This window comes from Centroberyx affinis, unplaced genomic scaffold, assembly GCF_046629955.1.
Source record: "Centroberyx affinis isolate AG114_WGS23_722 - 3 ecotype Tasmania unplaced genomic scaffold, CSIRO-AGI_Caff_v1 ptg000519l_1, whole genome shotgun sequence".
NCBI classification, from domain to species: Eukaryota; Metazoa; Chordata; class Actinopteri; order Beryciformes; family Berycidae; genus Centroberyx; species Centroberyx affinis.
The window spans coordinates 98,489-115,404 of record NW_027279168.1 but is presented as its reverse complement, the minus strand read 5'-3'; the positions used below and the strand labels follow the sequence as shown (position 1 = coordinate 115,404).

Here is a 16,916-nt window from a genome sequence, read left to right as displayed (position 1 = left end):
GAAGGTAGGGAGGAAAGTTTGAGGGGTCACATGATTGGGTTGGATGGAGAGATGAGGATTGATCAGAACTGAGTGGTTGGAGGCAAAATGCACAAGGTTATCCAGTAGTCAGGTGATAATGGCGTCCAATGGTTAAGTCACACTCTGCAAATAGATGCAAGTAATTCCTGGATCCAATTCATCCGACAGTTAAGTTTTAATAATCTATTTTTTCCAACAAAAACATTGCTCGGTGTAACCACAACAGCAATTTCATTGGTTCAAGGAGTTGGCATGATACCCAACGCGAGGGCAGCCAGTGCAAGTATGAGATTTCAGGCTGCTATGTGACTTGTGCTGGCGTGGTTTTGACAACTCCAGCGTGCCAGCATTGAAACACAACCAGTTTGTGAGAGCAGCTTGGCCACTCCGATGCTCCGCTCTCCAGCTAGTAATTACAGACATGGAGTTTTATCCTCAGGACATAAACAACGCCGCCAGTTCATGCCACACACAAACACTACAGCTCATCCTTATGGGCTTAGGTCATCAAGACATTACATATTAACCGTCGTCGCTAGGATGTCTGCTCTTGAGGATGCTTGGACCCTGTGGTGGTGGTAAAAAAATAATGTGGCTGATTAGAGCAGTGATGCTTGACAGGCTCATGTAAAATGACAGCCTCAATTGCTGCGCTGACAGCATCTTCCAAATATCATCTCCAACACTCAGTGAGTCACAAGGGGGCAGATGGCCAGGACACAATGCTAACATGGTCTAAGTGAGCGCTTGTTTTTCGACTGTGCAACACCCCTATAGTTGAAGGGCTGGACTTCAAAAAAGAAATTCTATGTGCAAACTTAATATCTGCAGCACAATTCAATTTGAAATACAGTATATGTAGACTGTGTGTATTGTAGGCAGACAACAGGTCCCAGGAGAGCAGAAGGTGCTGGGATGAGGGCTGAGAAAGAAGGATCTTTGAGTGTATGTGTGTGTGTCATCATCAAGAAAACATCAAACACACATCCACAAACAGGACACACACGGGTCTCAGTGATGATTCCTTGACCTTCACCTGAAATTTTCGGCATACATCATCATCCCCATTCACATGCAGCATGCGGATAAATGCACACACACCACTGAGACTGAAACAGATTCAGAACACGGCAGAAGACTAGACTGAAATCACAGTTAATGCCACAAACCAGCATCACACTGCCAATATGACCACCCTATGACCATAGGGTGTATCCATGAATCTTTTAACTACGCTTTAACTAAATTTTATGATCTGTTCAACACATTAATTGGATCAACTTCAACCTAACTCTTCTGTGTGTAAAATCTGTTTCAGTCGTTGTTGTCTCAAACTCACAACACAACAACTACCACTAAACCCGTAATACCAGTCCATACCGTACGTCCACCTATCTCAGTGTATATTTTAGGACAGGTAGGTAGGTAGGTAGATAGATAGGTTGGATGTTATGAGTATTTTTACCTGTATCCAGGCCTTTGGGGCGAGGGTTACACTGCTTGTGCCCTTGACAACTCCTCATCTCCATCAACTGAGCATGGAGACTGTTCAGCACGTCTCGATCCACTGCATACACTGCATTGGTCAGCTGCTCATGTACAACACACACACAAACACACATAACACAAGCACACAAAGACATTTATTAGTCTCACACCTCTATATTTGTGTGTTATTGTCTCCAAGAAAGCCAAAGATGGAAGTTGCATATCGCTGCTGTCACATAAAAACCTCCTAACTACCATTTAGAAAGATTTACACTTTCACATGACCCTTTATGGGTTCAGCAAGCTTCATAACCCAGGGGCCCAGGAAACTCATTCAAGAGGAGGAGAGAGAGAGGGAGAGAGCGAGCGAGAAAACAGACAGACAGAGACAGGAAGCATAGCTAAATGACAGGAGGCAGTTGTGGATTATACCACAGGAGAGTTCACCCACCTGGTAGGGGTCACTGTTGAGGTCAAAGTACTCCAGGAAGCCGGTGGCGAACTCACAGAACAGTGTGTTGTGGGTCTCGTTGATGGTCCTCAGGCACCAGTAGGTGTTGTTGTTGGAGCTGGTGCATGCGCAGAATCCACCCACTACAGAATAACAGAGAGTCAGTCATTGTTGTCAGTCCTGCTGGGACTACTAACCAATATCTGGATAGAACAATTCCTTTTAGAGTTAAAAGAGAAAGAAAAGTGTACAAAATGAATGCATGAGCACTTTGGCCCAATGGTGCTAGTGGAGCTGTTTAATGGCAAACAGACTGTGGTAGTATTGGATAATTCCCAGGTGTGAGCTACTTCCACAGGCCATTTCTGTAAATATGAATGTGTTCATAGTCATCTTGCTTGAGTAAACAAGGGTGATAAAGGTATCGGACCATGCTGTATTCAGTTGTACTTGTATTGCATTGGGAAGCAGTGTGAGGAGCTGGCAGCACAGTTAACATACGATTCCAGAAGGGGGCAGTCTGCCAGTGGTCGTTGTTGTGGGTGAAGCAAGTGAGACCAGGCAGGCTGCAGTCATCTCCCTTCCTCTGCCTCTTCCTCTCCTTCCTCTCCTTCTTCCTCCTCCGGATCTCGTTGTACAGCTGGGCCTTGCCGTCGACTTCCTGCGCAGCCTCCCTGATGGACAAAAACATGAGCAATTTACAAAACAGAGTGATGTAAAGATGACATCAGCCCCTATCCTCTCTGGTGCCAGTAACCACAGTGGTGGAACCTCTGGAGGGAACTTCCAGAAGGCAGCGCTGGTGCCAGGACATGACAGTCTGTTTACTTTCATGTTTAAGCTCTCACTATGTCCAATTTTCTCTGGGATGACATTCTAGCCACTGTCCCCCTTCCTCCTTAAAACGCACGCTTAAACGCACAACAGTCGCTGCAAAAAACAGCTGCTTTGTATTGGCATAATCTGTTCCCAATGTTTCCTGGTGCAAGTTGATCACTGTGTTTGAGGGATTGACTGACTTCCCCTCTGTTGAGTCATTCTATCTTTTCCATGCGGCTCATTCAATCACTTCCAGACACACACACACACACACACACACACACAAAATAGGTCCCTGGCCATACATTTGCTTTGGCGTTTAAGCCCCACTGACGGACACCCAATGAAATGCAAGTGCTCCTTAGAAACCCATTGGTGCTTTCAGGTCACATAACAAATCTTCAAACACATCACAGCACACATACACACATGCTGGACTAGTACAATCTGAGATCTACAAGTCATCTAAACAAAGGTGAAGTTTAGTGACAACATTCACAATACCCCATGGGTACAACAGGCATGCGGTGACCATGCAGATTTCTGCCAATGATCAAACAGTATCTAGTTACATCAACAACATACAGTCAAACAGCATTATAATATTTGAGGTCTGTGCAATATACGTACACTACGAGTCAGTTGCAGATTACACGGTCAGTATTGATCAGTATGGAAAGGGATGATAATAAATGGGGGCGAACCCATAATTAGAGGGGAAGAGGAACTCACTTAAATGGATGGAGTTGATCATTCTTGTTCTTCAATCTCTCTGCCTTGTTTCTGTCTCCTTTGCTATAGTAGCTGGTTTTAATAAACAGAGAAAGAGACTAAGGACCTGACAGAAAACTTTCATCTGTGGACTCCACAAGGAGTTGGCATAAGGCCTAAAATAAGCTACAAATGGAAATAACTTGAATTCTATAAGAGAAAATGATTAACGGGGGGAAGAAAAGGTATTTTTGAGGTCAAATTTAGACAACTAACCTCTTCTTTCCACAGTCACACTCATCTGGTCGTCTCCTCTTTAGATGGCCTCTCACTTCCCGGAGGTTTTTGATTTTGTCTTGAAGCGCTTCAATCTGGAATTGAATATGCAACAAACACAATTAAACTCAACAACAACGAAATACTTATCTGCTATTACCCTGCATGTGGGAGTTAGACTAGCATAAAAAAATATTTTTTCTTTCCACCTCCTTTCCTCATTTAATCTGAGGATCTTCCAAAAATATCTTTAAAATTGATTGATATTTCCCTGCATTAGATCAAATCAGATTTTCAAACAAATGATTGTTTCCATTCACATTTTATGTTTTAGGCATTTCAGCAATGGTAGCATAACGCTGTTGTCAAGTGAAAACCTTGTAACTCCAATTGTTGATTTTCATGTTTTGACTTTGATTGAAAGATTAGATGGTTTTGTGTGGGTTGAGAAAATTCTACCATCCTAGGGATGGCAGATAATTGGATAAAATCAAAAATGCATGGTGGTCAAGCTTAAAACAAGGCTGCTTTTCTCAGCTCCTGAAAAATTCCTTGATCTCTAACATGACAAGCAACCAGGAGAGAAGAGTGCGAGGGCCAGAGCTACAGCGCCTGGCCGGTCAGATTGTGAGACTGCATGTCATTTGGTGATTTGATGGTCTGAGTTTGGCACTCACCTCCTGGTCCACATAACTCTTATGGTCTTTCCAGGCTCTGGAGGACTGGTAGACTTCTCTCTCACAGTGGACAGTGTCATTCATCAAGATGTAGCACCTGAGGGAGATACACACACACCTTTCATGCACTGCTCTTTTGATAGACTTATCTGACCCATGTAGATCCCAAAAGTAGGCAGAACTGATTGTTTTCCAACATCTTTTCATCACTACTGAAGTGTAATGGAGAGCTGATACTATCACGATTACCTATTGAGATTAGAGTTCTTACTTGTGCGTGACTTTCACAGAGTTGGGGTATCCAACAGCATTGGTATCATCCGCCAGCATTTCCTCTGAGCCGTCATCTGACCCCAGGTCAAACTCAGGGTCCTCTATGTTGTAGTGGCGCTTTGTGATGACACGGCGCCGGACAGCTGACTGGTCATCTGCCTGCAGGTCGATGTCATATATCTGACCTTCGAACTCCACAGACAGGGACCTGGCAGGCCGGGTGTGGACAAAACGGGGACGATAGCCTGCAAAAAACAAATAAAGTTGAGTCAAGCGGTATTTTTATGGTCTACTTCATCCTACTTTGCTACCAGATGGGTGGGACAATACAGTGAGTGCCAGAAATTATAGAAAAGGAAAAAAATTTAGGAAAGCATTTTACAGTCAATTTAGTATATTTCCATGACTGACAACTTAACTGACTCTAATTCAGTTTTCCTGATGAAATAAACCCCACCCATCTTGATGAAGTAAACCCCACCCATCTTGAACTGCAATTGTTCCTGCTCAGAAGCAGCATATTGGACCGAAGTCTGGAGCGCATGTATGAGGATTATTAGATGTTCATGGTTCAGTTGCAGCTCTTCCAGGCTGCACTAGATGGCATCAAACCATTCTAAACCACCATCCCCACAACGAGCACAAGGCACCATCCACAGAACAATTTCCAGGACTTGTTGCAGGATGTTTGCTTTTACCGTGCATCTGTCTCCCTTTAGAGCCTAAATAATCCATTACAGTAAATCATGGTTTAAGCCCTTGCAGACTCTGCTATTATTCCTATTGGCATTGAGAAACAGACATAATACAGTGTGACAAGTCTGGTGTAAGTTGGATGTCAACCCAACCAGTCTGCCCCATGGCCTGTCCACAACACTTAAACAAAAATAATAGGCTTTACTTGTGGTCCTACCTGTGTGCCCTATCCACCATGCCTTCAATTTACTTTACATGGTATATTTGCTGAAGACAGCCCACACTGATCATGATTTCCACAAATATGCCTAATGTATCCCAGGGCTTTTCATCTGCAGTCGGCAGTGCCCGTGCATACTCACGCTGGCCAGACGAGGGAGGGAACTGGCGGTGGGAGCGGCGTTCTGAGCGGGAGGGTTTGTAGATTTCGTCCCCGCAGTCGCAGCCCCTCTCTCGGTTGTTGTAGCTGCTGCGGGGCCTGAGGCTGCGGGCCTTCTTCCTGGAGCTCTGCTTCAACCCGCCGCCCTTACACTTCTGAATCCTCCACTTCCCTGTGATCTCCTCCACACAGTGCCACTTCTGTCAACAGCAAACAAAGCAGCATTAAACAGGGAGAAATAGCATTCTGTCATGAGTACTTTGTTTCAACGTCTAGATTCCCAGAAATTAATAAAATCCAAAGAGTCCCTAATCAGTATCCCTTTCAGAAATTGCCATATGTTACTTTGGCAATGAAAAATATTTGGCATAGACACTAAAGTACCATGGATGTAAGTGATATGGAAAAAGTATGGCCTCTGTTTTGCATTGATTTTAGAAACTGCCTGAGACAAAAGGGCTTCTGACAGACATGTCAGGCAAATTTCAGACAGCCTGTGGGAAAGAATGGCCTCCAAAAGCGGCAAGAAAGATAAACCAAAACTACCACATGAGATGGATTGGATCTGTCTGGTGTCTGTAAACAATGTAGAAACCCCTATCAGTCTGACTGCTCCACTGGATATGTCGGTGCCAAGTGCGTCACCGGCGTAATTGTTTAAATGCATATCCACGCACTCTTCTACATCCTCCCTGTCTCTCTCAGCATCCATTCCCACTAGAAAAGAAAGTTGAGGCTAATTGCTGTGAGTAGTGCCGCTAGTTAGGCTTTGCATAAGTGGAAGAGACACATCTGCAGAGCACAGTGCAGATGATCAGCAGTGAGTGTGGGAACGAGGGTCCAAACAAAGGGCCGTAAGGCAGATCGCGTTTCCTTTGGAAGTCTCATATAGTGACGAACAGCTTACGGGCCCGACGGAGCTGTTATATCAGCATGGGACAAGGAGGGAGGGAGGGAGAGAGAGATGTATTGTCACTCAGGGATGAAAACAATCTCTCCCTCCCTTCTGTTCATGGCTTTTAAGGCACCACAGTCACATTGCAACGGTGCAGGACAGCAGAGAGGGATGGGGAACTGAGGAGGAGGAGGGGAGTGGTTAGCTAGGGGCAGACATCGAAGACCATGCAAGCTGAGACATGAGTGGTGAAGTGGAAGACCCAAAGTACCGCAACTCATTCACACTGTCATGTACCTCCAAAACATAACAGAGGCTGCTCAATGTCCCTGGTGAGTAAATCTGGCGTACCCACAAGAAACCCATACTATTATCACATGACCATATCCAAAGTACCACAACAGCTCCAGGTCAAAAACACAACAGAGGCTATTCTCTGTGAAAAAAAATCTGGTATATCTGAAACCACCATCATGTGGTCACATCCAAAAGGCAGCAACTCAAAGTCTCTCTTTTCTTTTCCAAAACAAAACTTCTCCCATCCTAACCTTAACCGTGTTCAACACTAAAGGCCCAATGTCCCTTTTGAAGACCCTTTTAACTACTTGTTGTCTCACCAAGGGCACTCCAATTGTTTATGAAGGGTTTTAAGTCTTTAAGCTCTCTTAAGAAAGAGAGGAAGAGCAAAATGAAGAGAAGGAGAGAGAGAGGGAAAGGAGGAATAAGACAATGAGATCAAGTACTGGCCAGCTGTCAGTGAGACTAACACACTTTCCCCTATATGTCTGTAAGGAGCGCTGGGGTTCAGGCGGCTCACTGGGAGGCTATGTTAAATCATGCCAGACAGACCATTTATGACCAAATCTCCTCATTTGTGCTATGCAGCAACACATTATGGTGTATACTGTAAACAATTACAGGTGCTAGAACACACACACACATACACATTCACAGTGTACTTTTACACTTGCACACACACACATACACAGCTGAGCTCAACTAGAATCTCTCCTTTGCTGTCTTTAATAACTGATTGAGTGTTACACACTTATGCGGCCATAAAAGGGATCTGGATTGCATTAGTTAGCCCCTCAGAAACCCTGTCTGCCATTTAATGCTACCTGAAAATTGTAACAATTTGTATTGTTCAGGTCTGTCTGCTCCACGGCCACATACCACTTACTGTTGGTCTAACAGGTTCTGCCAGCAAATTAATGGGCACAGATGAAAGGAAGTCCCAACAAATTGGTCCACCACAAAACGGTGCAAAAGCGTCCAATTATAAACCAATTGATGTAAACGGCTATTTGACTTGTGGCTCTGCAGAACGCTAGCTCGCCAGACAGCGGCTATGTCAAGCAGAGAGCGCACTTTGAGAACGATATGCACCTCTGCTATTGGAAAAGAACTGAGGAAATATGACTTGGTGGATATGAGGGGAACTCCCTTCTATTCACAAAAGGTTCACAAAGGTTTGTGGAAATAAGTGCTTGTGTGCGTCTGTGTGTGTGCATGTATGTTTGTTTTACCTGTCCAGGCTGTTCACAGGGCGTCTGGAATTCAGCCTGCTGGCACGTCTCTCTGACCTTCTTGTACTTGGGCAGGCTGTTGGTGTGCTGTGTGCTCACGGAGTCATCCTTCTTCCTCAGGATCTTGCTGCACGGCACAATAGGTAAACCGAATTAGGGGGGAAAACTGAGCATGACATCAGCATCAAACAATGGACTTATTCAGGGAGTCTATACACACTACAACTAGTCAAAGTACAGCACTCTTAGTAAACTGAGCACAGTTTGCCAGAGTTTTATTCACATAAGGAGTGTTCACTTTTTTATTTTCTGTCATGGCAGTGCTGTGTGCTTCTCATGGTCAAAGCCAGTGAATGGATAGGCTACGTAGCGTCTGTGTCTGCCAGTGGAGGCCCGGGCGCGGAGCACAGCTCAGCCTCACACCAGCGCTCAGCTCCAGGCCAAGCTGTTTGACCTTGGCTTGGCACCACCCTCAGCCGCCACCCCCCACCCCCTCCCACCACCGCCACCACTACTGGTCCTGGCCAAGCCTATGCTAAGCCCCATGCCAACCGCCCACCCCCTCCACACACACACCCCTGCCAGCTCTCTGCCAACATGGCCTGGCTGCTCAAGACCTACAGACAGAACGACGACGACGACGACGACGACGACGACGACGACGAAGCAAAGAACAACCTGTCCCCTTCTAGAGTCGGGCCGCTGTCTTGTCCTATCCTGTCTGGCGTGCCGGGCCAGGGGAAAACAGCCAATGTTCACACACTGGCCTGGCTGTTTTCTCTAGCTTCCTAGCCAAGGGTGATTAAAGCGCTAACAGTTGTTGTCTATGTCACTCCCTGACGGCTACATTACGTAGATGATTGGATTCTCAAACAGTATATAGTCGGTCCCAGCTGTCAGTCAGCGTCTCACGAGACTCAGAGGTACTACAAGGTAATGTGAGGATATGAAATCATACAGTATATCACATGGCCAACGAGAGAACCGTGCGATACACATTAGCTACTGTGTGTGACTGTCCGCTCTGTAGTGCTACATCTGTGTCTGAGTAATAGAGTGAAAGGTCTGTGGAGGCTAATCTCAGCACTTAGAGAATAGAGCGCCAGCAGACAGCCTTCATAAACAGTGTGGATTAATGGAAGAATGGATTAAAAGAGCTAAAGCCCCGACAGGTCAGGGGTCACGCTCTTTTCATTTCATACACAGCGGTCCACGGGCGAGCCAGTTCCTCTGTCACACAAACATAGGCCAGCAGGAGACTGATCTGCATTAGTGGCAGCAGAGCTAACGGGTTCTCCGTTTAAACTCTTGGACACGTGTCTGCGGATGTTGATGCAGTCGCTGGCACATGAGCAAATGAGTGGGAAGGAGATGAGAATAATAGCAAGGGGACAAGCAGGCCATTGGCAAATAAGTGGGGATGTGAGGAAATGATGGTGGAGAAAAACAGCAGCTGTACGAAAGTGCTTCTCGAAAGACGTAATATATCATTACACACACTGCCAGCACAGCTCTGGACACAGCCAGTGATGTTCTCTTCCCGCCTCTTTTTCCTACCTATGCCCTCTGTCTCTCCTTCCTGTGCCGTCTTTTTCTCTATTTTTTTTTGCTTGGCCACCTCTGCCATGTGAAGAGGAGATTGATGGGATTATTTCTCTCTGAGCTGTCAGGTTTCCAACAGTGTACCGCTGGCATTAGCGCAGCTTAGCATGTTGAGTGAACAAAAGTGGGCTGTCGAAATAGGACGTATCATGTTAGGTGATATATTTCTGGTGCCCGTTGAGAGGTTAAATAAAGGACTGACGCTGTTTGTAAATGTGCGTGACAGCATGTATGCGAGTGCGTGCGCCACAAAGAAAACAGTCTTGAGGAAACAGTCAGGTGCTGGCCGTGGCGCAGCGGCTGAATTCCACACTGGGGGAGCTGGTGACATGTCCTGTGAGCGGATTGAGTGCGAGCCTTCCTGCCATTCCTCAGGTAATATCATCCTGAGCCTGGCTAGCCCTTGTTTATTTTGCGCATGTCTAGCTCTACCGTGTTACTGTAATGTATCCTCCGTCTGTCTCCGGCAGTGCAAGGACAGCGGGCTAAGTCAAGTTTAGTGTCTTGGTGGTGCGCTGAATATGCAAGGCCCCTGCAGAGGACAAAGACTTGGATTGTTTTTCCTATGACTGATCGAATAGCCTGGTTACACATGTGTCAGCGCCTCTTGCGTGAACTGTCATAATGTGCCAGCCTTTTATAGCTTTACCAAACAACCTAGAAAATTTCGATCCCCCTTCCACCAGCGCTGCCTTCCAAGCCGACTGTGGTCAGAAAATGTCTGTCAGATAACAAATAACTGGGAAAAGAGGCTTGGTTTGCTGGAAGAGGGAACATGCAACGGGCCTCACACATCTTGGGTTCAATGAAATGTTTTGTCGGATTTGCGCGACACACGATGTTCTGCAATGACATGGATGTGCCTGTGGTGTGGAAAGGGAATAAAGAACACCAGTTTACCCTCGCTCCACCAGGAATGTGTCCCTCCAGACTTTGGGTTTCCGGTTGGGTTTGAATCTGGGAAAACAAAACGCACAAAGTTTATAGAATTCATATGGCCTGTGCGCTCACCATCAGCTATGTCGGTCGCACAACTAGCCAACAATATGGAAGTTGATCACAGCAAGCTCGAGACTTTGTGGGGTCAGGAGGCATTCTGAAGTGAACACCGGGAAATATGGAATATGAAAAAATGTTGAAAATGTGTTGAAAATAACCGCAAATGCCGTTTCAGCATTAAATGAAATATCTCTGTCCTTTCTGTTGCTCTGAAAATGTTTTCCAGTGGAACTGAATTTCTTTATGTATTTATGTGTATGTATTTACAATGCTTGATTTTAATAGAGGGCAGAGGGTATGGATGGTCTTATTTGACCCTCCATCAGTACCCAACAACAGATGATTTAACTAGCTAAATTCTAAGAGAAACTTCATGAAGAGAACCTCAAAGAATCCCAGCCAAAGCCCCACAGCCGAGAAAAATCACCCAAATTGCACTTGAACCCACTTTTTGCAAAGCTGGACCAGAAGCAATTATTCCGGCTGAACAACTTTGCATTTGCTCAATAGCGGCTACTGAATAGAATTGAAGCACATATTATGCACACTAAGCCATTATTGTATGCTGTATTTGCATTACAGCATGTCATGATTCAGATTCAGATTCCCATAGCCATGATGGGCCCATACAGACCTGTTGCCAGTCTTCTCCTGCTCCAGCAGCTTAAGGATGGACTTTCCATCCATGTCTGGAGGGGTGTCCAGCCCGGCAATGTGGAGAATTGTGGGAGCCAGGTCAATATTCAGCACCAGATGAGGATTCCTGAAGAAACACACACACACATCAAACTTTACTTAATCTTCTGCAATACACATCAGTGATGTACACTGATAAAAGCAAATTACCTGAATAAGTGAGGATTACACCCACACATTCTTGAACTTTTACAATGCAGTATTAAATGTTTGGGGTGATGAAACATTTGGAGATGTAAGAGACAATGTAATTTGCAAGCTGAAGAACCCTGATAATATGATTTTAGTGACTGGCCGGTCTTACACTGCCCCTGGCTCCACGTTGGGTCCTCTCAGGAAGAAGGGCACTCGGATGTCAAAGTCGTAAGGCATGGACTTGCCTTTGACCAGCCCAAACTGACCGATGTGGTAGCCGTGGTCTGCGGTATAGATGATGTAAGTGTTGTCCAGCTCTCCAGTTTCTATTAGCATCTCATAAACCTGGGAAATAAAATTAATAATTAGATAATTAATTAGATAATTAATTACGATAGTAATACTAGTTAGTGGCACAGGAGGCTTCCAAAACGAAGGGTTCACAATTCAGAGAGAGTGGCCTGCATACCACAATAAGTTGTGCAGGTTGCTTCTTCAAACTTATACATAATTACCAATTGAATGTTCTGTAAGGTCACCACAAGCAGATAGTGTACACATATGGTTACTGAATAACATGAAAATAACAGAGGCTAAATGTGCAAGAGGCTAAATGTTTAGCCATTCATACAACAAACACACAATTATATAACAATTTACATTCACCTTCTGAACTGAGTCGTCCACAGACATGAGGGTCTGCAGCCTCTTCCGGTGTAGAAAGTTGGTAAACTCCATGTGGATGGGTCTCATGGGGCCGGTGTACTGCATGATCCAGTGTTTGTCCATATTGGGGGCATAGTTGTAGCTGGGGGTGCTAGGGATCACAGGAGGAAGAGATGAGCATGTAAACAAACTGGTTTTATTTCCCTTTTCATCCAAGGACAACATATTAAAGGGTATTATGATATTAGTGTTAGGACCGATGGAACATATATCATGTGTCTGATAGAGTCGCACAGAGGTACGAAAACAAAATATTTCTGGACGTCTATCAAAAACATGGGAGTCATCAGACTATGCAACAGCCATAAAGAGCCCATTTAAGATGCCAGCAGGCACCTGTCTGCTACTTTTCACAAACTGCTTCTCAGTAACAGGTGCCTGTGGGTTCTCCTAACCTGCTGTCTACTGTATGTGACAAGCATCAATAACTGGCCTGTTTGTTGAGGGAAATGTCTTAATGCTCAGCAGCCAGCACGCTAGCTGTTTTTCCACGCCTCCCTCCGACCATCTCTCCCCTCACACAGAGACGAGAGTCTCCCTGCTCCACTGCGCTCTTGGCACACAGAAGTCATTTGAGGGTTGGCACATGCTTAAGAAAATAATAGGCCCCAAAGTCAAGTTTGCAACAACTTCTGGACCAAAAACTCAATAAGTCACGGTCATTTGAAATGGGGGAATTAAAAGGGTGGATACACAGCGAGAGGGAGGGAGAAGGAGTGTTGTTTGTGGAGTTGTGGCTGTGAGAAGCAGTTCACCTGTCTGTTGTGGTATGAGTTGTTGTGAGGAGGAGGGAGATGTAGACCCGCAAGCCTGCCTGAGTATGAAGCTGACTTTTGTGTCTGGAAGTCTTCTGTGGTTCTAGGTCCATGAAAAAGTATAGTGAATAGTATAACTATAGCTGCAGAAACCAAATCAAGTTTAGACCCAGAATGATATGTCTGCAGTGTTCCTGGAATTCTGCAATGACCAGGAAATAATTTCCTTTCTAATTTGGAAGTACTTCATTCTTAGAATAACGTATAAATTAAGGACTAGGTTCCACCCTTTATAAGCAGCCCCTAGACAACCTATCCAGGCTTAGATACTTAATGAAGACCTGCTATGGGAGCTGCTCTGCTCTGATTGAGTGAGCTGCCTTCTGCCCTCTCCTCCTCAGGCCTTCTTTGTGCGAAGGGTGAACTCTTCACCCACCCAGCCAGGCGGTCTAATAAGCCCCACAAAGGGACCTGTCTCTGGGCACTGGGCCACCAAGGTATGGGGCCCTGGGCACCGGGGAACCAGGAATGCAGGGGTCAGTGGAATGAAGCCAGTCCATATAGGAGAGGTCACACCTGCCACCTGTCACATATAGGTTGGTGTTTTGTGGTATTAGCCATGGATTACAACAGTGCAAGGCCCGGTGTTCACTTCAGAATGCCTCCTGACCATACAAAACCTTGACATGGTACCATTCAGCATGGGGTAGAGCTGTGGTGAAGGCCTTAGCTTAACATGGATTTACTGGCTTTCCCTAAAGCAACTTGCTGAGCTATGTCCAGAATAGCTTACATTCACTGTCTGTTTTAGAAAGACCTGACACTGAGAAACCAAACCACATCTCTAGTTTTTAGAGTGAGTCAGTAGCTAGCCTTAGCTTACATCTAAGAGACAGGGTAAAAACACCTTGGGTGAGGAATGTTAATGACATTAACATCAAACCCTCCCCTGCTATTGCTGCCGTCAAAAGAACAGATGCCTGTTTGATTTACGAGCTGGCTCCTCTTTTACTGCCACGCAGTCTCTTCCCAGCTCCATGCATTACAGATTAGCTGTATATGGCTTCCACAGCCAAGAGAGAAAGTGGCTGAGCAAACAAGGCTGCAGTCATGATTTTCCATTACCTGGGGTTAGGTGGTGGATGACCTTTGCCAGGGCCTAACCAGTTTTTGTAGGGTGTTACCAAACCTCCTTGAACCAACCCAAACTCAAAATGGAACAGTGTCCAAAATAGAATGATGTCTGAAACAGACGCTGCTTCAAATACATCTCTCTATGAAGAAGGTTTTGTGTCATATCTGGTCATTAAGTGCAAAGTCAGCAACTACACCGACTTTACACCCGCCCATGCCAACCACCTGTCCTCACCACATCTTACACACACTTCACCTATATGCAATCACTGGGGCAACCCTTTAGTCACTCCAGGGCCCCAGCTCCACCCCCTTCACTCGGAGGCTCGAGCTAAAAATAAATTAATAATGTCACAATGCACACAATGCATTCCTCACATCCCAGGAGCCGCAGGGAGAAACTACTGATTGATATGGACAGGGTCAGGAAGTCCTCTGGGAATTACACAGGAGGGAGGGGTGGAGGGAGCGAGTAGGGATGAGAAAAAGAGACGAGAGAGAGAAAGAGAAAGAGAAAGAGAGAGAGAGAGAGAGAGAGAGAGAGAGAGAGAGAGAGAGAGAGAGAGAGAGAGAGAGAGAGAGAGAGAGAGACTGAGGTGAATGCTAAGTAGGGTAGAAAGTGAGAGGAAGGAACTGGGAAAGATAAGCAAAGCACTGGGGGAGAGAAAGAAAGAGGAACATGGAGCACAAATGGCAGGCTTGCAGCTTAGCCCCCTCCGTCTGCTTCTCTCAAACTCCATCCCTCCCCCCAGCCAGTGGGCTGGGGCTCCCTGGGAGACGGTGGAGGGCCGACGGAGGGACGGCAGGGCATGTTGCCATGGAACGACCCAGAGTATCGGAGCGCTGCCACAACTCAGTGATGAGAGATGTGGGAGGCCAATGTGGGTTTGGCATGAGAGGAGCGCTCCATAAAAAAAACGCCCATCCCTGATCTTCTCCCTGGTATGTGCCCCAGCTATTCTTGGATGATAAATCATTTTGATTTCACGCTTGCCGAGTTGTCGACCCTAGCAGCTTCTCAGCAACCTGTCATCACTGAGGATGAGGGGCATGCGCACTGTAATAATGTTTTAGAAATGTAGGTACACCAAATCATAAAAAGTGTAATTGTTTTTTAGTGAGAAAAATTCCAAATAGCAGCAGACATAACTCTCGCCAGAGAGTCTGTGAATGTCTGGCTAGGAGTATTTCTGTGTGTATAATTTATATGTCCATTCCTTTACCAGCAGTGTACATTGTGGCATTGGATGGTACTGGAATACAGTATGTGGCACACTTAGAAACCCATTTGCAATATGGCAATATTGTCAACTAGGCCACAACACTGTATAGCTCAAGATTATTCACAACAACAAATAAAATGTGTAGATGACAGAAGATAGTTAGAAGAACAGTTACATAAAAATATGTGTATCAAGACCAGCCTTTCTAGACCTATGTAGGAACCCCGGTCAGAGTGAGTGAGTGAGTGAGTGAGTGAGTGTGTGTGTGTGTGTGTGTGTGTGTGTGTGTGTAACCTACATGTGTTGCGAGGCATTGGGGAAGAGCTCAGAGAACTGTGGTGCCGAGTCTTCTGGGCCATGAGGGGCGGCGTGGCTGATGACCATCATCACAGGACGGTGTGGGTACATCCTCTTGGACATGCGGAAAAAGTTGATGCTGTCGTTGGTGATCAGATCTGTGAAATAGTCCTGGAAAAGAGGAACAAAAACCAAGAATATGTTAATAAGGTATTATAGGGCTAAAATCACGTCTACAGAAGGCTAAAAGGGAAGGAGAGATTAGGAAAAATCCAAATCAACAGAAGCATTGATAAACTCAGTTGCAGCAACACGTCCAGACATGTTGCTTTCACTAGTCCAGTCATTTTCAAATCAGTGGAGAGGGGCCAGTGGGATATGAAGAGGGGCCATTGAGTACACTACGGTACCAATCTGTCGAGTCAACAGCTGGCAGCTTGCCTGTGTGCGTGAGAGTATGTATGTGCTTGTGTGTGTGTGGGGATACGTATGTGCTTGTGTGTGTGTGGGTGCGTCTGTGTGTATGCGAACTGCTCATCAGTGAATCTCTGCAGTATTGGATGTGACACACTTGATGGTGAGAGGAGCCTGGCGCTCGCGACTGGTATGTTGTTATGACAGCTTCCTCCCTCTACTCCTCTCTGTGCAATCCATTCTCTCTTTCTCTCACTGTGCTTCATTCTATGCTATCTAATGGAATGGGCAGTCAGGGACAACTGTGACATTTAAGCGAAATCAAGTGTTTTAAATTTGTCAAGTAGGGGCCGAGAAATACAGCTTACTCTCAAGGGCTTAGACTCAGGAAATTTGGCATTGTCATATGCAACAATCCATTGGCGTGACTTTTTATCAAAGCCTAGACTTCAGGCGTGGTGGAGGCTTTTACATGTAGGTCACACCCTCCACTAAAATCACAGCAGCATTTGCCAAGATTCCACCAGTTGATTAGGCATTCTACCTGCACACTGGCATGCAACGGTTGCTGCCTGGCATACAACATGCAGAATGGAGTGCCAGCTTCAGAATGAAAGGGTAAAGGGTGATTTCCCTGAAATGTCAGAAGTGGGTTTGGCTGATTCATCCTGTCTCTATTAATAGGCTTTATGGACAGCTTTAATGACCTGGCGGCCACAC

At 45.6% G+C, this 16,916-nt stretch overlaps 1 protein-coding gene across 3 annotated transcripts in view; it reads right to left on the bottom strand.

Moving 5' to 3' along the window:
• sulf1 (sulfatase 1) overlaps positions 1 to 16,916 on the bottom strand; it is a 40,835-nt gene that overhangs the window by 4,423 nt on the left and 19,496 nt on the right. For 2 of the 3 annotated variants that reach the window (XM_071517744.1, XM_071517745.1), the window contains exons 5-18: positions 15,784 to 15,953; positions 12,314 to 12,464; positions 11,817 to 11,992; positions 11,451 to 11,579; positions 10,718 to 10,774; positions 8,216 to 8,342; positions 5,775 to 5,991; positions 4,715 to 4,961; positions 4,444 to 4,540; positions 3,767 to 3,861; positions 3,512 to 3,583; positions 2,462 to 2,634; positions 1,961 to 2,103; positions 1,487 to 1,610 (exon numbers count right to left, since the gene is read on the bottom strand). In XM_071517744.1, coding sequence (XP_071373845.1) covers positions 1,487 to 1,610; positions 1,961 to 2,103; positions 2,462 to 2,634; positions 3,512 to 3,583; positions 3,767 to 3,861; positions 4,444 to 4,540; positions 4,715 to 4,961; positions 5,775 to 5,991; positions 8,216 to 8,342; positions 10,718 to 10,774; positions 11,451 to 11,579; positions 11,817 to 11,992; positions 12,314 to 12,464; positions 15,784 to 15,953 — 1,978 coding nt within the window. The remainder of the gene's footprint in view (positions 1 to 1,486; positions 1,611 to 1,960; positions 2,104 to 2,461; positions 2,635 to 3,511; positions 3,584 to 3,766; positions 3,862 to 4,443; positions 4,541 to 4,714; positions 4,962 to 5,774; positions 5,992 to 8,215; positions 8,343 to 10,717; positions 10,775 to 11,450; positions 11,580 to 11,816; positions 11,993 to 12,313; positions 12,465 to 15,783; positions 15,954 to 16,916) is intronic. The other variant, XM_071517746.1, reaches the window with a different exon arrangement.